General features: G+C 40.6%; 1 protein-coding gene across 9 annotated transcripts in view; it reads left to right on the top strand.

Moving 5' to 3' along the window:
* The first annotated feature begins 758 nt into the window (after nt 1-758).
* The window catches only part of myo3a (myosin IIIA), a 63,278-nt gene continuing 38,119 nt past the window's right edge, over nt 759-25,917 (top strand). For 8 of the 9 annotated variants that reach the window (XM_085763895.1, XM_085763894.1, XM_085763890.1 and 5 more), the window contains exons 1-6: nt 759-884; nt 2,262-2,445; nt 6,029-6,163; nt 16,235-16,339; nt 17,928-18,027; nt 24,390-24,466. In XM_085763895.1, coding sequence (XP_085620021.1) covers nt 883-884; nt 2,262-2,445; nt 6,029-6,163; nt 16,235-16,339; nt 17,928-18,027; nt 24,390-24,466 — 603 coding nt within the window. In that variant the 5' untranslated portion in view covers nt 759-882. Of the gene's footprint in view, nt 1,003-2,261; nt 2,446-6,028; nt 6,164-16,234; nt 16,340-17,927; nt 18,028-24,389; nt 24,467-25,917 lie in introns of all 9 variants that reach the window. The other variant, XM_085763888.1, reaches the window with a different exon arrangement.

Here is a 25,917-nt window from a genome sequence, read left to right as displayed (position 1 = left end):
TAATGCCACATCCCTATACAACTAACTAAAAGTGACAGCCAGCCAGCACTCCAGGGCACACAAGGTTAGATAACCCCATGCATACACACATGCACACACTCCGTCTCCTAAGGGGTTATTTCCTTGCAGCCTCTGCTCCTGTTGGAGGTGTCCAGTGCAAGTCCTTAGGTTTCACCCTTGTGTCTCATGTGTCACAGCATGTTGTCACAAACAGAGACAGCCATGTATTATTTAAGACGTTTGCAGGTTTCTTAGGCACTGTACATTAGGCAAACATGAGTGCAATTACCTCCACGTGGATGCATGTATAGGGCTCTAATTGCGCTGCATAGGCGATGACTGATAATATCATGAAAAATGGCAGTGGTGTTTGCCAGTGTTGTCTTGCTCTGGAGTGATTTATGCATAGTAAATCAGTCACACTGATTTAAATCACAATAGTGGTCACAACTAGTTAAGATAGAATAACTGCAGTGATGTGAAGCTAAGATAGCAGCCATAGCAAGCCTCCCTGAGCATAAACAAAGTGACCACTGATAATAAAAAGAGGAATGGCCCTCCGCGGCACTGTGCACTTAGGCCTCTAACCAGCTTTCCTTTGTGTATGAATGGGCATCTATATGGGGAAAGGCTCATGCTGCAAGAGTGGCTAATTCCTGCTAATCCCAGCGTATCTCCTACCACTTAGCGCTGGTTTCCAATGGCAGCCCTGGAGCAGGGGAATTGCTAGTGAGATTAGCTGGCGTTAGCTCCTCCTCTGTGGGTCACACTCACAGTCAGGCCAGGCTAGTAGCCGGCACACTGCTTCCATGCTAACCTTTCGCACAGAAATGGATTAATCATATTTTGAAAAAAAATGTCCTACATCTTTTTTAGTGAACAATGTAAGTCTGTATTTAAATCGTTCTGCTTTTGTCGCGGCGTTGGCTTTGGTGATGGTTCTATTTTTGCAAGTCTGTGGAGGTGGGAACGGCCTCCCTTAACCTGAAGGATTTATGAAAGGTGTGTTTGTGTAGGATTAAACAGTGTTTGCTTTATAGTGATCATTGGTTTGGCTTAGACTAACTTTCTCTTACACATTGCCATGTAAAGATACAATCATGTTCTTTCTCTTTACAGCTTTTAATGGAAGTATATTAATATTATATTGTGTATTTTATTGGATGAAGTCTGATAAATGTTAGGATACATCTGTGATCTACAAAGATGAACTAGATTAGAAAACTGGGATGGGCTTTTGAAATTTAGGCTCTGCTTTGATTGGTTATGAAAGTAGGAACCACACACCACTCTAGCAAATAGACAGTGAGAGACCTACAGTATTCTCATCCTCACTGATCTGACACTATTTTTGAAACGCTGAATGTAAACATGATGTACTGTATCTCAATTTAGCTTTAAAAATAACAAAACATTAGGCCTAAATATGCTGATTACTGAATGCCTTGATCATTAAGATTACATTTTAACTAGCTACTGCATGAAGGTTCTGCACTTACCATTATATGATGTGCATCAGTGATAATGAAGCCTTTCCTGAAAAATAAGCCTTTTTTTATATATCAGCCTGGCTCAGTCCTAATACAAAAAAAAATTCATAATGTCCTCCAATTTTGTAATCCCTCAGTTTAATCCCTTAGTATCATTTATCAGCATCCAGCACCTACAGCTCCAATGTGTTAAATCCAACATAATAACACAACATGAGCCCTACAAATAACTATGTATCCAGTCTTTGTGCTGAGGGTGTTTAGTTGGACCAGAACAGAGCACATGTTTTATTGAGGCGTCATTTGAATGTCTCACATTTCAACTTTGTTAACTCACAACTCTATAAAGACAGGAGGACTCTGTCATTGTTTACACAGCTAAAGCCACAAAACCCCCAGTTTAACTTTAAGTATCCATGTATCAGGTAATTGCTCTCTACCTCAATTGGATGTTGTTTGAGGTTAGTTCCAGGATGATGTGGTCGGTGTGACAGACTTCTAAATACAAGATGAGTCACTTATCTGTTTACACCTGATAGTGTACAGTAAATGGCATGACTGAACTAGAAATGCAACAAAACAGATTGAGCATTTAACATTGAGGTAGCTATACTGGTTCTTCTGTATGCATCAGTATAATTGTATTCCTCTGTGTTTTGAAATTGGTTAATACCAGTATAAGCTCACCAGTGCCACTGTCATGCCATGTTTCCTCCCAGCTGCCACTTTCCTCTTTCCTAACCGCGACCCATGTGCTTTTTCTTCTCAAAGGAGATCTCTCCTGAAGATGTTTCCACAATCAGGGAAATCGATTGTCTTTGACAACTTTCCAGATCCCACTGACACCTGGGAAATCATTGAGACAATCGGCAAAGGGACCTACGGTAAAGTTTACAAAGTGCTCAACAAAATTGATGGAAGTAAAGCAGCGGTGAAGATACTGGACCCCATCCATGTAAGTTGACCTTGAATCTCCATTATGAATTATTTTGATCCAAGCCCAAATCCTATATTCCACTGCTCTCTTTGTAGTAGTCTCAACTCTGTTGTTTTTGTAGTGTTTTGGAAAATGCCCGTACTCCGAGCACGTGCTGCAGTCAGTGCTTGTTAAAGTAGCTGTAAGCTCCTGCATTGTTTATGCCCTTGGTAGAAGCGGAAGGAGGACATGTCGCTGTCTTATGGCCTTAAATCTGGCACGTTTATAGCATCTGTATTTTAAAGTTTTAGACACTAACACAGATTAAATCAGCATTTTAACTTTTTTAATCTCCTTTGCCTTTTCTCAAACCTGTAGTTTGCTTTCATCGCTCTTCGTAAATTCAGACTTCCACATTGCATCAAGATCTTGTAATATATAAGATATAAGACTTTTATTTTCATTCATTTTTCACATAGACAATGTAATTGAATAATACATTTTATGTATACGGACACTTAACACAGTAAACCAAAACATTCAGAAGCATGAACGAGATAGACATTGTGGAAATGAAACAACAGTACGTATATATGCATGCACATACAAACATATACATATGTTAACATGTATACATACTCAGAAATACACAATAAAGCTCCTTTGCAACAATTATCATTTGTACATCTCATAAAACACAAGGAAATGTCAGCCTTGATCAGTTGTGACTTCAAAGAAGCCACAGATGTGCACCAGCGCAATTTTTCTTAACGATCTGCGGCACAACACTCTATAATTAAAAAAAGCAGCATTTTGGTCGTGATCTGTTTTTTCCAAGAAAGCAGTGTTAGTCACTGTCACCTTACAACAAGAGGTTCCTTGGTTCAAACCTACCGAGCATCTCCACAAAGTGTACATGTTCTCCTCATGGCTGCATCAGTGTCCTCTCCTCTGGATACTCCAGCTCTTCCTTGACTGGTGACTCTGGATGTCCTGCAGGTGTTTGAATGAAAGTTTGTTTGTCTCTGTGATAGATTTGTGACCTGTCCAGGGTGAACTCTGCCTATTGCCCACCATCAGTTGGGGGATTTGCTTGTTAATCTCTAGTAGATCTGATCATCATCCCAGTGACCGATTAATTCGCCCACCCCCCGACAAGATAAACATCATGCTGCTCTGCTTTATTGTCTGCACAGGATGTGTAGAAAGGTGGTTTCTGCTGCTGATGGGGATCAGCAGCAGATTATGTCAGCAAACTGCTCCTGCTGAATTGTTCATCATCAGCAGGACGTTTCATATGCAGCAGTAGACTGTCATCATTTTGGACTACTTTGCTCGAGCGGGGCTTCAGCATCGAGCCAAAACATATTTGCCCTGAAGCAAAGAACAGTTTGACATACAGCAGAGATACACGATGTTACTACATGATAGTGTGGGTGTGATTTCATCCATCAAAGCAGAGGACGACAAGATTTTCCACTAAGTGAACATTACTTAGCAGGAGGTCCTACATTTCTGAGCAGCAATGGAACAGAACATTTGATTAGATCACTTTGTGTCCTCACAGCTGACTTTAGGAACAAAGGCTTTAATGCTTTTCTTTAGTGGTGCAGCTTTAAAAAGTTCTCAAAAACAGCCATTAATAATAAGTTGTCAGCGTTCCCTGTATAGACAGATAACCTGTGTTGTCTGTCGTGTAGGTACAGTGAACTGTATGGCTTATTTAGCAGCTCTAATGAGCAGCTATTTTTATATGATTCAGCCCTCGTCTTAATGAATGTCTCATTAGCCCTTTTTTTTGTTAGTGTTTCTCATTATTGAGAAATGATTATCTTCAGACCAGTAATCTGTGAGGACCATCATTACCACCATTATTATGACTGGATTGATTATTTCATTTATCGATCTGTTGCACATTGTACAGCTACTGGGATGCCCTACATGTGTCATGTGATCATGCTTGGAGTCATGTTCATGAAGAACTTCAGTTTTCTGTTACATTTTGGTGAAAAGAAAAAAACATTTTATAAGAACTTCAGCTAGAGCAGTGGTTTCTAACCAGGGATCAAGATCCTACAAACAGCTGTAAGATGAATCAGAGAGTCAAAATCAGATTATGACTTTGTTCGGATAATATTTTATTCTCGTTACAAAAATTAATGTTTACAATCTTTGGGCTTTTAAATGATATATTAGAAAATAGGGGTGGGAATCTTTTACTATCTCACGATTCGATTCGATTCAGATTTTTGGGGCTATGATTCAATTCAAAATCGATTTTCGATTCAAAACGATTTGATTCATAATGATTTCTGCTTCAGTCTATCGGTGTGCAAAGGATCCTCATGATCTACTCCAGTCTGCTTTGCAAGACAGAATGACTAAAGTGTCTTTTTCACATTTATTGAGTTTTAAACATTTATCCATGCTTAAACGGAATTGTTGAAACTGTTGCATAAAAGCAATATCACATATTGCTTAAGTAACAAAATTAAAAGTTCCTCTTTATTTTAAAAAAATATTATTAATTATTAAAAAACATGCTGCCTTTTAAATTCTAAGGAAATGGAGGCCGACAGCCAGCAGATTTGTTTCATTTTATATCGATTCTGAATCGTATTAAATGAGAATTGATCTTTTGGCACACTCTTATTAGAAAATATGCTTATGACCTGTTCTGTTCTGTAACAAGTTTCACATGAAGGTATTGCATCATTTTAAGAAGAAACAGGTCAAAGGTCATACTTCACATGTGTTAGAAGAGATGCAACACAACTCTAGAGACATAAAGCTAACTTGATATTACTGTGCTTGTGCTAAATACAGATTTGTAGATTCAATGTATATCCGTAAGATTTCTATGTAAAATGGTCGTGTCTTGTTAGGCTTAATTACACAGTGTGAGCGCAACTTGGAGTGGAAGAGTGTCTCATAATTGTTGTAATTAAGATGTCCTGGATTTGCCCTTTGCGCCCACTCTGTCAGTGATGGAGACCTTACATGCTGCCCCAAAGAGCAGCAACAACAAAAAAGTTCATCATTTGCTAGACGAGGAGTTCTCAGCTAAGTAGTTAGCTTAGCTTAGCATTAAGACCTGAAGCAAGGGAGAAAAGAGCAACCTGGCCTTGACAACTGAAAAATGGTTTCTCCAGTTTTCTACTCATTGATGTGTCAGTGAACTGAAGAAAGCCCTTTCACGATGTATCTTTCACTGTTTCCAGCCTTGAGGCTAAGCTAATCTAACAGGATACTGATGATAGTTTGATGCGTTATTCACTGTACAGATGAAGTGATATATCAGGCTTCTCAGTATTGGGTATAGATCACCAGTACAACATAAACTACATGTAGTCAAATAAATTCTGAAGAAAATGGCATTAAAATTTACTTTCACTGGTGTCTACATGTGTGCAGTGCATTTGAAACTGGAGCCATTGGACCTGTGAAGACAGCTGCAATGATATAAACAAAACTGTGTTCCATTCAGACAATGAGCATACAGAGGATGAGAAACTAAAAAGCACTTTTCCTAAAAACTCCTTTAAAGCTGATTTCACCCTTGTTAGACCATTTGCCAGTCTGTAAAAACTTTATAACTTTGATCTGTGTCCTTACTTTGCAGGATATCGATGAAGAGATTGAAGCAGAGTACAACATCCTTAAAGCTCTGTCTGATCATGCCAATGTTGTCAAGTTCTATGGGATGTACTACAAGAAGGATGTGAAATGCGGGGACCAGTTGTGGCTAGTGCTGGAGGTAAGAACACCCATATTTGAATAGAAAATCAATGCTGTGTTGTATTATTTACAACCCATACATTTGAATGAGGATTTAACTGGCATTCGTCCGCATACCGTGGCTGTATCGGGCAGACAAGGGCGTGCAAGTGCCGATTTAAGGCTCTGGTTGTACTTCTCACCACATGTCTCGCCAGGTATATGCATTGGTGACCAAATCTGGCCACGGATTATGTCACAGTTTAAGCCAAGTCTAGGAGTTTACTTATAGGCCACCTGGAGGATTTGGTCACAAGCCAGTTAGCATCATTGATGTGATGGGGGCACGTGCTTGTGTGTTATAAACTGAAGTGAAAAGGTCTTTTCTTTTTAGTTGTTTTCTCTTTCCTGGATTTCAGGAAAAATACAATGAAATAGTGGAAACAGTAGAGTATTATGTAAGGTTGGTGGATTTTCACAAAGACTGCTCAATTCACCATGCATAATTGGTGATTGAGCAAAGCAGTGTATTTGGCAGCTTTTTGCACCGGCTGTTGTACAGCAATAGTTTCATCCAGGTTTGATTTGTATTATACTTTATGAAAAGGTTTAAGGGGACCTTGCTGCTACCGCTGCTGCTTTCTGTTCATCTAAAAAAAGCCTTACCTCCATTCCCCCACTTCTTCATCTTTCATATGTCATTGCCTGCTGTAGCCCTTTTGAAATGTCAGGTTGCAGACAAACATGTAATGGAGGTCAACCTCAGCAGAGGAAAAGTGTTTGTTGGGTCCGACACGGTGGGGGATGGCAGTTTTCTTTACCTTTTGACTTTTTGACCATGTAATTTGTGTTCTTGCTTTGGTAGTGAGCAGAACAAACCTGGAGATGTCTGGTAAACACGCTCCACAAACCTGAAAAGGATTGAAAAAAATTATGCGGGAATGTGTCACAGCCATCACCCACTAGCCCTTTGAAGTCTTTTTGGTTTTAAATAAAATGTGATTGAGCATTTGTTATCATGCTACCATGGTAACTCAAGAGATAGGAAAGTAAGTTGGACTGTCAGACAAGGCTGTTCCACCTCTCTGGTCCACATTGAAATATCTCACCAGTTATTGTATGGATTACTGTCATATTTTGTGCATTCATGGTCCCCAGAGGATGAACATTTAGGATGAACATGGGAGGTTTGGTACTTTTGCTTTACAGTCACTCAGTTCCAAAGTTAAATAACTCAACAACTACTGCACGGTATGCCATGAAACTTGGTGCAAATATTTCATGTTCCCCAGAAGGTGAAACCTAATAACTGGTGATCCACTGACTTTTTATTTGCAACAATAGCAGGTTGTTATTTTTGCTTTTATTGCCAATGGTAGTATGCTAAAACCCCAACCCCAACAATGGCAAGTCTTTTTCACTGTTTGGAAATCACTAAAGACTAATATCTCCAGTTTTCTAGCTCATGCACAGTCTAGCCCTTTAAAATCCACCTTTTATAAAATAGAAACTGATTCAACAGCACAACAAAAATAGGTAAAATACAGCTAAATGCTACAATTTCATCTGTAGTGATTTTCCAATATACAGTTCAGTTAAATGGCATTGTCCATCCTTCAGTCAATAGTTTATACATGCATGGTCTTTGGTTTCAAAGTAACTCCATGACTCCACTTTGACAGCAATGACCATCTTGATTAACACTGTACCACTGGGCTGTTCCCTTTTCCATGAGCAGGTACAGCAGCATGAGAGCTCAGTGCCCATATTTCTGTAATCCAAGCTCAGTGGGTTCTGCATCAACAGCAGCAGTGTTATGCTAACCCACTAGATAGTTTTCACCTCTCCAGCTTGTGTTTCCTTCACTTTTCATCGCCACCCTTCCTCCTGACCTTTGCAGAGGACTTTGCTCAGATATCAAGTACAATCTAAGATGCTGGATAATCAGAGCACAGGGAAACAAAGACCTGTATCCGATAAGGTGGTTCCTGTTGCACTGTACTGACTGTTAGATTTGTATCACGTTAGTTATTTCAATCTCGCATGGCTCCATTTCTGAGTAAAACTACAAATATTGTGTTAGTGGAGTTCACCCTATTAACCCTGCTTCCTCTGTGGTTTGCACTATCCATTTTCAACATTTTCCTTGCAAAGGTCTGCAGCCAGCAATACAAATCTGGTGGCTAATCCTGAGGCTGAAATCACTGCCTGACAGTTTAGCAAGTGGTTGTGTGGAGCTGAGTGTGTGTATGTGTGTATGTGTGTGTGTGTGTGTGTGTGTGTGTGTGCGCTCTGAAGTAGATGCACATGGGGTTTTTAGAGGTGAAGAGACAGGAAAGCAGGGGGCGAGGTGGTCATTCACCATGGTTACTGTCCCTCCTTTCTAAACTGTAATTTTCCATCCTTTAGCTCTGCCGAGAGGAGCCTTTCTCTGCCCCGCGCCGACAGCAGACCTCTCATTATGAGCAGAATTCATACAAATTGCATCCTCTACTTTGTTAGCCCCCTCATTGGAGTGTGCAGGCTTTTGGCTTTGCCCTCATAGTGTGCTCCTTTTTTATAAGGCTTCAGATACGTGCGGAGATGAGTGAGCTTTCATGTATGACAGCCTAATTTTGCTCCCAGAGAGCTTAAAAATACTTCAAAGATAGCGACAATGGAGTGACTTTTATTCCCTAATTGGAAATGAAAACTGGATTTGGATGCACATTTCAATTGTGAGCTCCGATGTTTTATCCAGCGGCTCTGGACATTTAGTCCAACCTTTTAAAAGCTCATCATGCAGAGATGTATCTCATTCTCTATTATGCAAAATGAAAAGGCACTATGTTGAAATGCTAAATTGAAATGATATAACTTTGGGGCCCACATTGAATCTTGATTTCTAAATTGGTTTTACAGAATTGAACTGTTGGTTCTCTACCACTGTTTAGAGAAACCATTTAACCAAAAGAAACATTTGTGATCCATTTCAATGTTGCAGTGGTGCCTGAAACTACTGCTTATACCTGTGGAAAAATAAAAGTATTTTGGAAAGACACTCATCAAGACAAGGTCTGACAGTTCACAGAGAATTGTGTACAGGCTAAACTCTCATCAAGTATTTAAAAATTCATGGGCTCAGTCATTACAGGAAATTGAAGAAGTAACTGGGCATGAAGGGCCTTTGTAAGGACCAAAATTGCATTGGCATTGTCAAGAGTTTCAGTTTGAGCAGAGAGAGATGGAAGACCTTGTCAAACTGTCTGTGCAGCAGCACATTAAACATGCCTTGATGGTAGAGAGGCTGAAAGGGAGCCACTTCTGCATAAAAAACACCACATGACAGCCCACCCAGAGTTTGTCAAATGGCACTTTTAGTAGAATTTATAGGTGATAAAAGCAGTGAGATTTGGGGGTTTGGTCATGACAGAGACACTAATGAATGAAGCAAAGATTCCTTGAGTTGTCTAAGAAAAGCCACTTGGAAAGTACAAATGTCCTTGGACCTGCAAGTATGGAAGGAACTGATGGATGAAACCCAAGTAAGCAAAGCCAAAAAATAAAATAAAAATCACAATTCAGATTTCTCTTAATGTTAAAGGGATAGTTCCACATTTTGGCAAATTGGCCCATTGCCATAATCCCTACAGTATAGTCTTAGCAGTAGGTTCGTTACGGCGGAGCAGAGCTGTGAGCTGCTCAGAGCTACGCTAATGGGATTTCTTGGTTTCCCTCATCAAACTCATCAGTTACATAATCCAACAACTCCAAAACGCTCTCGTGGACAAGTTGTGACCTGCACATTCACCATGCTATGAGATAATAACGGAACATTACAAGACAGTAATAGTAATGAGTGACAGAGTTGTTTTCGGGGTGAATGCAGAGACTGTTTGCAGAAAAACTGCCCCCTATGGGAACGCGAATCAGCGGTTTTGCATTAAAACAACTCTGTCTCGTAATGTTCAGTTATAATCTCATAGCGTGGTGAATGTGCAGGTCACAACTTGTCCACGAGAGCGTTTTGGAGTTGTTGGATTGTGTATCTTATGAGTTTGATGAGAGAAACCAAGAAATCCCATTAGCCTCCATAGCGTAGCTCTGAGCAGCTCACGGCTCTGCTCAACCGTTCTAAAAACAGCTTGCACCGACAATTAAAGGTAACAAACCTACTCCTAAAACTATAGGGATTATGGGCCAATTTGCCAAAATGTTGAACTATCCCTTTAAATCTATTAAAGCAAAAAGACTGGATGTTTTTTGCATGTTGTTGTATGGCAACAACTCCAAAAAAAAAAAAAAATCTCCATCTAAACCGGATACTTTGGCTCATCCCTTCTCGGTGCCTCTTTGATGGACACCGTCACCTGCGTTTACCGCCATCAGTCCCTGTCCGACTCCTCCTGACCTCCACACTCATTAATTGACAATGAGGTTTAAAATGGTATTCCTTGTTCCGACTTTTCAATAAACAGTGCCAGAAAGTAGACACCTCAGCTTTTATGCCCATGTAAGCGATAAGGCCACCACAACAATGGTGGAGTGCTTTACTCTGGAGGCAGTCCAGTGTGTCACACACGCACGCACACACACAGACATGAACTCACACGCTTCATTCAGTGATATAGACATGATGCAACTCTCTGCTTCTATTAACCTGGCAGGAAATAGAAGTACAACCATGGGTTTATGTTTGCAGGGAAAAGGCGTATCAAAGATAGTTAAAGTCAGCACCTGCGTGGTCGCGTGGCCCCGTTTGTTTCATCTTCACGTTTGTTTCATCCGCTTCTTTTGCTCGTCTTTGATCGACTCCTTTCATTTACATGACTAAACGAGCACCTGACCTCATTTGTAATGGAGAGCATGCCACTCCGTGTTCAATGTATTCAGGTTATTCTTTGAAAACTGGTCATTCTGGTGGAAACTCACACGCACATGCAAGATGGAGCCGACAGACTTGAATCTTAACATGCCTTTTATATTAAAAAGTTTCCTCTTCGGTCGCCACCACTTCCTTTTATTTTGTCAGATCAAACTGCCTCAGAATTAATTAGATAGTATTAATTGCTGCTATCAAAAATAATTACCAACCACACGACGCATTTCATTTTTTAAATGGGTAGCAACTATTCAGCTGTATAAGTATACATGAATATTATTGACATGTTTTGCTGAAAGTTTCAATTTGTTCTTGTGTTGTTTACTCTGACTCTGTCGCTTTATAGTGAATGTATGAATAGGTGTTTGACTTTCCTCCTCAACCACTGTCTTCATTTGATGATGATGTGTTGGCAGGAAAACACAAATCAGTTACAGGGAAAATCAGTTGCTTCGCTTCACATATGATTTTTTTTTTCTTGAGTGATCTATAGCAGCTAGGGGTGTAACGGTTTTTGTATTTGTCCCGTGCCGTCACGGTACAGGGGTCACAGTTCGGTGCACACAGTCATACGACGAATACATCTGAGTATTAAAAAAAAGAAAAGAAAAAAAAGGCGAGTCCTCATTTTAAGAAGAAAAGTGATGAGAGCAAAGATCATGGATGTATTATAAGACCATGGCAAAGATACTGAGTCTATAGTGTGGAGTTAGAGCATAGACTGTATTACAAAAAAAAAACTTTTATTAAAGGGACAATGAGGAGTTTCTATTTGGTTATAAAAAAGTCTCACGTTAATGTGGATGACTCTACGCTACCCACACTTGTTAATGGCTCCATTTTCGATAAATATATCGTTTTGTCTCTATCGTTATTTTGTTATTTTAATTGATGGTGGAAATGCTGGGTGAGCCGACCAGCGTTTCCTTACTTTCGGTTTCGCGGACGCTCATGAGAATAACACCACCATATTGCCGTTTATGGTCGGGACTACAACGGTAACTGAACCTCTTTGAACCTCTGACTTTAATTATTGATGAATGAAAGCATGAGTCCGTCTTGCGCCAGTCTTCTACGGTGCGCGCGGAGGCTCATAAATGTAGTGTGAAAACGCTTCGCTTTTCCAAAACTCCTCGTTGTCCCTTTAAAGAAGATGGTTTTTAGTTTTACATTCAATTGGTGTCTGTTGTACCGAACCCGTACCGAACCGCAATCCCCAAACCGAGGTACGTACCGTGACTTGTGTGTACCGTTACACCCCTAATAGCAGCGGTTCCCAAACTTTCCAAACTAGCTGACACACTGCAAGGTCCCATATTATGAAAAACACGTTTTTTCTGGTCTCTACATACTGTATATAAACTGATCCTCCCTGAGCCTACCAACTCCTAGAATGAGGATTAGCAAACGGATCCTGCATCGACTCTGCAGCCCACCCACTGGTAAAACGGCGCTCATACAGGCTGTTCAGACTCAGCTCCTGTGGTGACGTAACGACCGGCCCCCTCTGCGCGAGAACACTCCTACCACGTCTGTTCCTATGGCTGTAGTGCACAGCAAGAAACTTCTGAGCAAAGTTGATGAAATACCAACCAATTTTAAGTCGGTAATAATCTTTGCCGTGTACAGTAACCATGTTGACTTAACAAAATAAAATTTACTGTAGAGTGATCGGTTCATTGTAAAACATTTATTTATTTACATAAATGTGGTGATTCAATATAGCCCAGAGGCAGTCCTCCTCACTTTTCATTCAAACAAACTAATGCGACTGCCCCAGTTGGTAGATTTCATCAATGAGACCAACATTAATCTCCTAAAAAGAATTTTACCAGCCAGCGGTAAACCTCTAAAAGCATGCGGATAAGTTACTTGGCTCGTTTTCTCCCCTGGGATGAGGGCGGAGGTCGGCCCCAGCTGACCAGCTCAGTAAGCCGGCTGCTGCAGCTGTGACAGCCGCTGCGGCTCCCAGACTCTCCACTTCTCCCAAAACAAACGTCAGAGCAAATTTCCTAACAAGTGTTATAAACTGACCACAGACTCTGGATTAAACTGTGACTTTCTCGCATGAAAAAATATTAAAACTGTGATGTGTTAACAGTGCTTAAGCCAGAATTAAAACAGGTTTTAGCAGCTTTACTGCTATTGGCTGCTATGGCTAAAGCCAGAATTAAAACAGGTTTTAGCAGCTTTACTGCTATGGCTGTCGGTTGCCGCGAAACGGCGATAGCGATGCTAATTTCTGTTAGCCCGTCTATGGAGTTTTACATTATACGTTAGCATTAAGCTAGCGGACTTTATGCTGAGTTGTGATACTGGCTGTGTGTGTTTGGAACGTTATTTCAAGCCTAGTTTGGGACTATTTGGAGATACATGAACCACAAGACCGCGCTGGCGGCAACATCAAAAGCTGTCGCCACTCTGTTATATCAATCGCTCTGGCCATAGCGATACATCCACCCGTAAACATTAGCCCATGCTACTGTTAGCCACATCCTCTCCCTGAGAGGGCCATGTAACAGGCAAGGCAGGCGTTGACAGACGGAGCTCATTAGCATTTAAAGGTGCAGGCACAGAAACAGCCTGTTTTCAGTAGAGCTCATTTGAGCGACTTTTAGACAGCTGAAATTCAGGACCACGGATCAGTTTGGGGCAATACATTTAAAATACAGTGTAGTTGGACGTCTGACAGCTGTGTGAAATTGATTAAAAAGAGTATAATATGGGACCTTTAAATAAAAAATCAAAACTGTTTATTAAAATGTTTTTATTCAGGTTTACAAATTAGTTATTTATTTTTTTAGTTATTAGTAAAATATAACACCATAGCGCTATAACCCTTTTCATGTCATGACAGGGGGTGCACACAACACAGTTTGGGAATCCCTGAGGGAACTATCCAAATATTGACTGAATGTTTTAGCCCAACAATGTTTTGACTACTACTACTACTACTACTACTGCTTGTACTTGTTGTGTTTACAAATCTGTACTCAAACTTTCAGTCTTTCTGCTTGATCCGCACCAGAATTAAATCAATCCAGGTTCAAAGTTTCATATATCGTTTTCAGCCTGCAGAGGTCAAATAATTAATATTCATGTTGAGCATCACGTTCGGGATGTGTCGCTCTGTAGCTCAGGTGAGAGTGCTAACGTTTAGCACAGCTAAATCTAGGGCACCGGATCTCTCATTAATATGGATTTGTCCGTCTGCCCTGTGTAATTTAATGATGACAGGTGATATGGCAGCAGAGATGTGGACTGACGTCAGGCGCGGCACTCCTGTCAATGAGCCGCGCCGTCTGCGAAAAAGGCCTCGGCGGTATTCTCTGCTTAACTGCAGTTTGTCTGCACGTCCGATAGCAGAGAGGAGGAGTGATTAAACTCCCCATGTGGCAGCTGAGATACAACGCCATCCATCCTGCAACAGCACTCTGGGCTCCTGATGGATAGGCAGATAGAAAACAGACACAAGCTCAGCGCTGTGTTGAAAACTTATGCCAGTGCTTGGACAAGGTCAAAGACTCGTCTCACTCTGAGAATCTGGTGCACGGGAGGATTACTTAACAAGCTCAGGCCCAGGGGCCCAAAGGGAGGCAGTGGGGCCCCTGCGACAGAGATGTGCCAGTCAGAAAGCCGTCCTTAGAAAGTCATCCAAACGATGCAGACGTGACGAATCACAAAACAACCACAAAAGACGCATAATTTGTTTTGTATTCAGCAAAATGGAAGTGACTACATGATTAATTCCATATTCAGTCCCTTCTGACAGCTACGTTTAGTATTTAGTTCCGTTTTAAAAGTGCTCACTGTTCGCTTTAACTGCACGAGGCCGTTTGCAGCCTCCCGTGGTTACCTCAATTAGCTGCACACAAACACTTTGGCAAAGTATGAGCAGCCCTGTGGGTAGAATAATAATGCGATGACAAAATGGGTCCCCATTTGGAGATTTAGGAACACAACCACAAATATTATATCTGAGTTATGATGCTACCGCCGTACCAGTCAGCACTTTTTCTTTTTTTTTTCTGAATAAGACTGCATGGGAAGCCATCCGTACCACACAACGATAGCATCATTTTTCTATACTATTGTGCCATTATACAATTTATTTATTTCCAAGTAGTCAGTAAACATGCCTCCCTACCACCGTAGGAAAATAAATGTTGCATTTTCAGCCTCAGTGCTGTGCTGCGCTTTGTCATTTTGAATGTGCAATTGAAAAATGCTACAGTTGCATAGTGCCGTGCTGTATAAGTTATTTATTTCCAACCTTTTCTGATATGTACTGCACAATCTCTTTAGCTCCATCACCACAGGGGACTGATTCTTATCAGTAACCACACACCACTGCATGTCTATTGCCTAATTAAGCCTTCAGTTTACAAGTGGGGGGAATTAGTGCCATTATAAAAGAACAAGTGTTTAATACATAAAAGAAGATGTGCTGGAAAATTTCCTCTCTAATACAACACGATTTTTGGACTAAAGATGTGTTCACAAGTCACAACAAAATGGAAAAAAAGAGGCATTTGTGTGTGTGTGTGTGTTTTTTTTAAGGCGACTGCTGCTGATGTCTTGTACCACACAGAGTGATGAGGTCTGTGTTTACAAACAGCACTCATATGCAGGATCTACAATTTCTGTTCATTTCCAGCCTTTTGCACCATGATTGACATCTTAGCGCTTTTTTTCTTCTTCTTTTCTTCCTTGTATACCTCTGGCATCTCCCAAAGAAGGCCCAAATTAAGGGTTATTATTGTTGCCTTGGCAACCTACCGGGTAATTTCATGTAATTTTCCAAGAGGGATCGCTATTGACGATGGAGTCCGTGTCTAGATGCAGTACAGCACGAGAAAACACCTATAAACACACAAGTGAAATGTTTCTTGTTGTGTCTTGAGGCTGCATTGGACGCATTGGCCCTTTAAAATGCTGTGTGATTTCTTGGCTTTGTCTAAAAACATAAGGAGATGTACTTAATTTGAAGATGATTTGTGCTTCTTTAATATTTACCGTGCTTAGTCATCACAGCGTAGATTACTTTCTGCATCCCCCTTTTTTCTCACTGTGAAATCTGGTGATCAAAACATTTTCATCCTCTGCTGTTCCTTCTGTAAAATTCTTCATATCTAAGATTGCCCCAGATTTTGGTGCATTGTATAAGCTGAGCTATAAGTGCTGACTCATGTTGAGTTTTTTTTTTTTGCTCATTGTCTTGCTCCCTTTGTGTGTTTCTCTCTGTCTCAGCTTTGCAACGGCGGCTCAGTGACAGATCTGGCCAAAGGGATGCTGAGGAGAGGAGACAGGATGGATGAAGCCATTATTGCCTACATCATACATGAAGCTCTCATGGTAAGTCAGGTGTTGAGACAGTGGTGTACAGTATGGTTCACCCTGCTGCTACATAACATGCAAAACTGCTGTTTACTTACCAGTGTGGAGCTCACCATCAAAAATCCATTTCAACCTCAACTGTTGTTTCTGCTAGCAGGCTAAACAGCTAGCCCCAGCTCATCTCTTCACTTTCTGATGGCAACAAATATTTCCCAACATTATCTGTGTCCCATATTAGATCATCATTCAGAGCAAAGGCTGAACCGAAAAGAGAGAAGATCTGGACAACAGAGAATTTACGCTGTGTCATCAGCTGTTTCCCCCCTTACTGTAGTGTTGCAAAGTGGGGCTCCTGTTGCCTAGCAACCTTGACCACACATTTTTTATTTTTTTCACAAAATCTTGAGGTTTTTTTAGGTTAACAGTGTACTGTTAGTTGTCTGACTAATTACATTTAAAAGGGCAATCTTTGCAATGAATCTTGGTATCAGTCCACCCTATGGGGGGGAAAGGGAAAATAGGCTTAGAAATAGGACGACTTAGTCACACAACCGTGACACAATCAGTTTTCAAATACAGACTCTGAATGCATTCCCTGACCTATGACACAGACTTTGAGTTGAGTGCAATAAAAGGAGTTATTTGTAAGTTTGGCCATGGCGACATACTGTAACGAGCATTTCATTTTGAAGAGACATTAGCCACATTTACATGTGCATTTATTCTACAGTCTGATTATAATCATTCTGATCACAAACTTCACTATTTGCATGGACGCAAAATGAGGTGATCTGATTAAAACGTGCGTGTAGATGCATCAAGAATTTAATCAGAATTTGTAGAGGAAGCTTTCCTTCCATAAACCAACTCAAATTGCTTCTTCCTTCGCTCGCCCCCTCTCCCCGTGCTTCCCTTCTCTCTCGTGGGCCTGTTGCCTCGTCTGATCAAAATGGACCTATATTGTGTGCTGCAAATGTTACTTTTGTTTTCTCTTTAATTAAGCTAAGCTGCAAGCACAGCAGTTTATACTTCTGCTGCGATCCATGCGAGGGGGTCGGCTACAGCAGGACCCTCACATAACAGTTAATTTTGTGCAGTAGGACTACTTTGATCAGATTAAACGTTTGCATGGATCTTGATCTGATAATTGACAGGCATAAACCGAACATCTTGATTGGAAAGAAAGATTTCCTTCCGAATGTTCCAATCAATGTGTTTACATGACACAGTTTTATTCGGATTGGTATTTATTCCTACTTTATTCTGATTATTTGTGTCCATGTAAACATGGCTATTTGGAGTTAAGAATCAAACCTCATTTCAAGCCACATTAATGCCAACACTCAAGTTAGCACGCTAACAAGCTAGCCACGGCCCATCTCCTCACTTTCTGACTGCAGCTCCACTCAGAGGGCGCGTTATAACCTCTTAATGCAACAATGACTAGAGCTCTTGTCAGAGGACAATCACCACCACATCCATCAGGAAACCACATTCTGTGGCAGACAAAACTTACAAATGGCCCCTTTAAATGAGATCATTTTAGTGGCAGGTGCTTGCCAGAAAAAGCCGTTAACCCCCCTTCCTCCTTTTTTCCCCCCTAAAGGGCCTCCAACACCTGCACATCAACAAGACCATCCACCGTGACGTCAAAGGCAATAACATCCTGCTGACGACGCATGGAGGAGTCAAACTTGTGGATTTTGGTACGAAATTAGTCTGATTTTTGCAAAAGGCGAGCTTTAACATCACATGTTTGTTTGTTTTTCCCTGGTACTGTCCTCATCCAATCAGTGCAAATCATGTTATGGCTCTATTTAACAGAAGAGGGTCAAATCCATTACCTTCAGCCGCATGCCAAATATATTGTGCCACTAATTAGTTTCCTTGAGAGGTTGGAATACATTTACACAACCCCCGACAAGGTGGAGGGCGATTATACTTTTCCATTACACCCTATCTTTTCCATTCTGCTGCAGAGAGCAGAGGACATTGTTGCTATTCACCCTGTGTTTGCCCTGATTTGCTTTTGGGTTTTCTTAACCAAATGAGGCGTTTCAGAGCAACACAACCTAGTTCCTGGATTGAAGGCTCATGATAGGCAAAGTGATTCTGACTATTTCCAGGGGGATGACTCACCCCCCCAGTTTTCCTCAGTTGCCTGTTTTCATTACAAATAAAATCCCCACTCACCGTGTGCGTGTAGGTTTGCATTTAGTCTGCTAATTGCGGGCTTCTCTTAAAAGCCTTTTCCTAACCGTGAAGCACAAAAGTGCACTGCTCTTATATAGGGAGGAGGATGAGGGGAGGGTATTAATGGAATCACTTAATATGTGAAGTTGCTAATAAAGAGCAGGGCCACCCTTTGCTTCCAGAGGAGCTTTTTCCCTCCTCACAAGGTTGATATAGAGATTCTCTACACACAAACGTGTGTGGAGAATATCTATATCAACCACTTTTGACAGAACGAAGCCCCGAGGACATTATGAATGAAAAATGTTCCAAAATAGGAAGATGTGAAATGAAATATCTGATATGAAACATATTGTAACATAACACAAACTTCTAACTAGTTATATTTAGTCATAACATAATTTTGGTTTGTTTGGTGTGATTGTGCTCAAACACATAGATACACATCTGAAGAACTGGACATATTATGTAGCTAATGGTCACTGGCTGATGTGGAGAAAGAGGCTGCACCCACACACATTTACTGTAACTTTTACATTTGTAAAAGTTTGTTAGAAATGGTATTCGGTAATGGAAAGAATGATTAATTAGATATTTTTGAAACTTTCACCACCATTACAGCAACGAATGTGCAGTAAAAGCTCTCACAGAAGATACGGCTAAGTGATTAGAATCCAGGCATCACAAGCAACATCTAACTTCTGCAGTCCTATTGTTCACTTTAGAGCATCTTATCAAGTATCCACATTCTGTGGCTGGATTTGTAATAAATGTTCATGATAGGAAGGGCCCAGTGAAAGAATTTATTACATAAAAACATTGTTGGAGTTATGGGAAAGGTTTGAGCTACATATTGTGACACAACACCAGGAAGAAAGTAATTACATTGCATTAAAGTTGATTCATCATAACTTTAATTATGATGTTTTAGAGACCTTAGGTTGATTTCCGTCTAGCAATAACATCATGCGACTATAATGCAACTTCAATAAGTTAATGGAAGACCATACAACTATGTACTGACATTCATGGTAGATTTGACGATCCTCTGACTCTTCCTATAGGTTTACAAGCCACTTTTGTGGTTCTGAAAAAATGTTGATAACAAATTGATGCCTCAAATATTGGTTCAGACATCCATTCAATTTTAATTCATTAACTTCAACTTCATCTTCAAAGAAATTTATTTTTCCGTTAGGAACTTTAATCATGAAGAGCATCAGTGCATAAGTATACAGGATAAATAAGCAAGATAATTACATAGATAGATAAATACAAATGTTAAAAATACAAAACAAATGTTAAAAAGAAAAGGACACACACACACACACACACACACCTTAACTAGCATACACAAGCCAGACCAGATCAGCTGTTCAATAATCTGATCAATTAAGCAAATTGTATGATATTAGCTTCAAAATGTCAACTGAACTAGTTCCCATCAACTCCAGCTGTACTTAGCATACTAAAGTAAAACCTACTAAACATTAATATGTTAGCATGTCATTGTGAACATGTTAGTTTGTTCTTAGTTTATTTAGCTCTGAACACTGTGTGAGTCGGCTGCAGTGACAGAGCTGCTCTCTTTTTATTTCAGCTCTATTTGTAGTTGATGCAATTTTGCTGAAAAAAAAGAAAAAAGTATTATCAGACATGCAGCACATACAGCATGTGACCTGCATTTAAATTCAGAAGCCTGAATTCACCCGTTTTCTGTTACACTTAGTAAATGTCACATTATTCACCTGAAATGAAGGGTGGCAGCAAACCAGAGCAGATAAGATGTGGACTGTGTGTCATCATCTGCTAGTGAAGTGTTTGCCTGTTTAGGAATTTGGCAGCACTGAAAGAGCAAAGGTTCTAGAGTGAAGTCTGCTCCTGCTCATGGGAAGAAAAAGGCTGCGAGTCTTTCACATCGCTGACAGCTCAAGTTTGAATCAGATACCGGCTATGACGAAAAAACAGGAGTATCTCTGTTCAGAAACGAACCCAACTTGTGCGAGTGACGAAAGAGGCGAAAGACGGCCCCCGACTCGTGCCTGCATCAACGCTACGTGCAGCCACTGCGTCACGCTGGGATTAATGGTTTTTCATGTGGAGGGGCGCACGCTACACTAAGCAGCTGAGGAGATAAAACCCCCGCAGTGACTCATCACCAGCAGAGAAACAAAATAGCAAAGAGATGGACCCAAAAAAAAAAGAGCAGCGGAAGAATGAGAGAAGCCGCTCGTTCATGGGTCTCTCATGAATATTCTAATTGACAGCGTTATCTCTGATGATTATTAAGTGTGGCCCACCAGGCTCAGCTCGGGGCTAATGTAGTGGAAAGAGAGGGGCAGTGAGAGCTTTAAAATGGGGCTCTTTATTTCTGTACCCTCACACATTGATATACCTCACATATAATATATAGAAGACATGTGTGTGACCATAACTTTTATCAAATCATTGTGAATTTTCTTTGGCAGTTTGGTTTCCTGTTTTTTTTTTTTTAAGGGACATTGTGTAACTTCTCCTGTTATCTATTCACGGAAATCGATTATTTCGTTCAAAAGTACGTTTTTCATTAATCAGTAATCCCCCCATCAACAAAGTGAAGTGTTCCTTTCAGCTTTGAATGAGCCGTTCATATCATTCATATCTCCATGGAGCGGGTAAGCTCGGTGCTGGCTGCCGGAACGGTAGGAAACCACGGAAACTCAGCGGAGACACCGGAGCTGTCGGCTCAGGTCGAGGTGGCGTCTGTGAAAAGTCACCACGGTAACGCAGTGCGGAGGAATGGAGCGTTACACTGATGCTGCATTCACGTGCAGTCGGGCAGACGGCCGTCGGTAACAAACCAGATGTCATTTTAGTCACACCAGTCGAGAGAAAGCCAGTAAAACGTGGGTCAGGTAAACAATACCCAGTGTTTCCCCCAGAAAATTTGTTAGTTAAGGTGGTGTCTGACCTGTCGGCGGCACGGATCTGTTGACGGGGGGGAATCGATCTTTGGGGGAGGGACCCGCACCGCGCCGTGCCGTATTATTAAGTTTCGCTTTCAACACACACTGCGAATATCGCTACATTTTTTTTTTTTTTAAGACGTTAGTTTAGGCGGCAGCTCTTTGTTGTTAAGGCGGCCGCCTTAACAGGAAAGCGCTGCGGGAAACCCTGAATACCACATCGCCATGACAACATATTGTCACGTGTATTGTTTTGCCTCGTGCTGACGGACCACTTGTTTACATAGAGGCTTGTTTATGCCGTTACGTGCAGCGGCTGTCGTCCGTCTGCCGTCTGCCCAATTTCACGTGAATGCAGCATGAAAAATACGATTGAGTTGCTTGGGATATACAACCACAACACTAGATGGGAGTAATTCCTACACAATGTACCTTTAACAAAAGAAAAAACACAGAATACAAACAGAACAGGAGAAAATGAAAATCAATGAAAAATAGGTGAAAAAGTGGAATATCAGTGGAATATTTGCACATATATGTACCTACATGCACAAACATACACATGCGTGCCCATAGGCCTCACATGTACCTATACCTATACATACCAGCTACACATATACACACCCACATAGATTTTACAGAAATAGATACATTAAATGTTAAGGTAAGGTTAGGTTTCCTGTTTTCTGCATCCATGTGAAACTGTTGGGTTGTTCGGTTTGCGTAACTGTGTAGCAGCTTTATGGTTTGGTGACAGCATGTGAGTGTCCCTGTGTGTGTGTGTGTGTGTGTGTGTGTGTGTGTGTGTGTGTGTGTGTGTGTGTGTCAGCCTCATGCATATATATCCCCACCAGCACATCATTCTAATCCCTTTCGATGATTTGCCACGGAACAGTTTTTTCCTCTGCGCTGCTCACGCTGGCGTTTCTCTCCACCCCTCGGCTTTATCCCACCAGCACCAACAGAAAAATCCGTATGTTACTGTTACTGTACTGTACTGTACTGTACTGTACTGATGCTGTCAGAAGCACACTCATGTCCTCTAAACAGTTTCATTTTTTCATTTTTCTGAGCACACGGTTCATGTTTTGAACACATTACATAGATTTTGTCCACAGATTTCCTCTTCATATGCTTCATATTTGCCTCCTAAAAGAGTTCACTGCTGCACAAATAACATAACGTGCAGGACAAAGACAGTGAAGCTCTGTAGCTGCATCACCTTTTTATTTGTTGGTGGCCCGCTTTTGTCTCGGGGCCGTGCTTTTCTGTGCTCGGGCTGAGCCAGCCCAGGGACACACTGCAGCGTGGCGTAACGCTGATTCGTCTGGACTGGACTGAAGTCACGATTGTGGGTCAGCATGTTCCTTGTCGAGCTTTTCAATGCACATGAACACACTCGTATAAGGACACACGTGCCCCCTCTCTTTCTCTCTCTCTCTCCAATTCTGCTGAATTTAATCCACCTCCGCCTTGAATATCCAAAGATGACTTTGTCCTCTTGTTATATAGGCAGATAAAAGCAAACGTGAAGCTAATAAATCTTCTAATATCTTCTGAGAGAAGGTGAACTGTCGTCTCCAGCTGCCACAGCCTTTTTACAGTTGAACTGTATTCAAATCTTGTTCTTGAAATGCCCAGTAAGCCCACGTTCCCCCTGCAGTGACAGAAGAATTTGTAATTCAAAGCGATCCATCATTCGGAGGAAAGTAAAACAAAAACATAGGAGCTTGATGCTACTGCATGTGGGTGTGTACATGTGTGTGCTTTGTTTTTTTCTTCCCGTCACTGTAGTGACAGCTCTATCAGTGGTACACAACAAGAGCCATTGCGCCTCCTAACAGCTGAGCAGCCCCCTGCTGTTTGCTGTTTACTGTTTCCCTTTGCACAGATCGTCACTTTTACCAGCCAGTCTGATCTTTAAGGGAAAAAAGAACATATGTCAAGGAAGTTATTGAGAGCAAGTGCAAATTGTCTCAACTGAATCCTGTGAGCGGATGTAATGGCTAAAGCAGTGGTTCCCATTTCAACCTTTTTTGGCTCGTGACCCCATTTTGACATCACAAATTTCTGGCGACCGTCAAGATGCGGCAGCTCAGATATTTCTATATGCTGCAGTTTATTTGAACTCGATTTATATTCAAGAAAGTGAAAGTATAGAATACAGTTGCTTAAGATTGTGTGTGGTGTTTTTAAAAAGAATAAGTAGTAAAAAAAAAAAAAAAAGTAACACTTGACTTATAAGGTCATAATATATTATAATATGTTATAGCTAATTGTTAGTAACTGGCTGACAATGCCCACATCAATGCATTATAAATATAGTTATAATGTGTTATAATTGGCTCATAAATGTGTATAACTATCATTATAAACACTCATAAATGATCACAAGGCTTTATAACAATAAGCATAACACATTATAGAGCATTATAACTCTATTATAATACTTGACCTTATAAGCCATTATGAAATGCTCTATGATGTGTTATGTTTATTGTTATAAAGCCTTATGATCATTTATGAGTGTTTATAATGATAGTTATACACATTTATAACCCAATTATAACTATATTTATAATGCATTATCGATGTGGGCATTGTCAGCCAGTTACTAACAGTTATAGCGTATTATAATACCTGACCTTATAAGTCATGATAAAATGCTTTATAGTGTGTTATGATTGTTGTTATAAAGGATTATGATTACTTATGAGTGTTTATAACTATAGTTATACAGTGCTAGAACTGCATTATAACTCATTATAAGTCTGGTTATAATGCGTTATAGAGATAGGCGTCAAATAAAGTGCTACCAAAACATTTTTATCAGTCTTTTTTTTTTCAATTACTTCCAGGCGACCCCACGTGGGGTCCCGACCCCAAGGTTGACAAACACTGGGCTAAAGTGTGTATTCTCATCCCTGCAGGTGTTTCGGCTCAGCTGACAAATACCCGTCTGAGGAGGAACACCTCTGTCGGAACTCCCTTCTGGATGGCTCCTGAGGTACAGTAAAAAAGAAAAAAAAAACAGCCCATAAATGCTCCTCTGGCCCGCTCCCTTTCCACTACATTAGCCTGGAGCAGATCCCAGTGGGCCACAGTTAATAATCATCAAAGAGATAACACTGTCAAATACAATGTGCGTGGGAAAATGGAATGGGCAGCCTCCATCATTCATCTGCGATCTAATCATGGCTCACTGCACCAGCACTACATATAGGCTCTAAAAAAGTACACATCAAGAAGTGATCATTCACACCGGTACATAATCACATCCCCTTATCCTTTACTTTTTATGGTAGGTTAACTTTTTTTCCCGTGTTGTATAAGGGACGATATAACGTGGAGTCGTCTCCTGCTCCCGATTCATCTGACTGGAGCTGATTTGGAGACAATGTCACGTCTTTTGAGAGTGTCTTTCTGTGGAGGTGTCCTGTCCTCTCACTGCAGTTACACAGCAGTCAAGTAGCTGCATGTGTTGCTGCATATCTCAGCTAAACACAATCTGTTGTTTATGCCGTCTGCATAGACCTGTAAATGAATGCACACATTTCAACAGACAGTCCATGAAATATCTGTTTTATTAGTCATATTGTTAACACATGGTTCCATGTTTAATTCAGTAGAGATCCTAGAGATGATTTACAATCAATGCCAATATTTATTACCACTGTAGTGGGAGTAGTGTGTCTTTACAGTTTGGAGCTTGTGTTGAGGTGTGTGTGTAAGTAATTTATTTATATAGCACATTTAATATGCTAGGCTTAGACTCAATATCCATTAAATGATATAGAAAAGACAAAGGACACGATAAAACACATACAGTGGATACTGACACAATAAAAAGACATATAGGATTATAATAAAGCAACGTGGTAAAAGACATAAAAGCTATAATGATGTAATGAGTGTGTAGCAAAACTGAAGTTAGCAGAGACCTCAGTTTGACCTGAACAATTAAAGGTAAAGAGAAACAATTTTCCACAGTTAAGGTTGCTATTTCATGTATAAAACATTTTCTGCAGGGGCTAAAGTTTGCAAAGGTTTGAAAATGAAGGGAAAAAAAGAAAATCAGAGGTTCTAAAAGATCTGGAATTAGAAAGATTATCAGACCTTTATATCATGCATTATCAAGATTAGTTAAGCTATCAGATATTCTGTGATTAACTGTGGATAATGTTCAACAACCTCTTCTGCAGCAACAGCACATGCACCAATGAAAGTTAGGACAAAATGTTCAGTGAGAGTTCAGGTTATGAAGTGGACACATTAAATGTATTTTCCATAAAAACTGAACTCCTCAGCAAAGCCTCAACCCATAGAAACGTCTCTTAGCCACCCGTCTGCACTCTCAACCTCTGCACTGCACAGATCAAGATAACATTAGATAAATAAAGCATCAGCAGCCAACGTGTTGATAACTGGTAACCTTACACTCTGTTACACAGATACAGT

Source organism: Trachurus japonicus, chromosome 20 (genome assembly GCF_045865225.1).
Source record: "Trachurus japonicus isolate A0001 chromosome 20, Traja_1.0".
Classification (NCBI taxonomy): Eukaryota; Metazoa; Chordata; class Actinopteri; order Carangiformes; family Carangidae; genus Trachurus; species Trachurus japonicus.
Note: the sequence above shows the minus strand (reverse complement) of the source record. Positions and strands in the feature narration are given on the sequence as shown.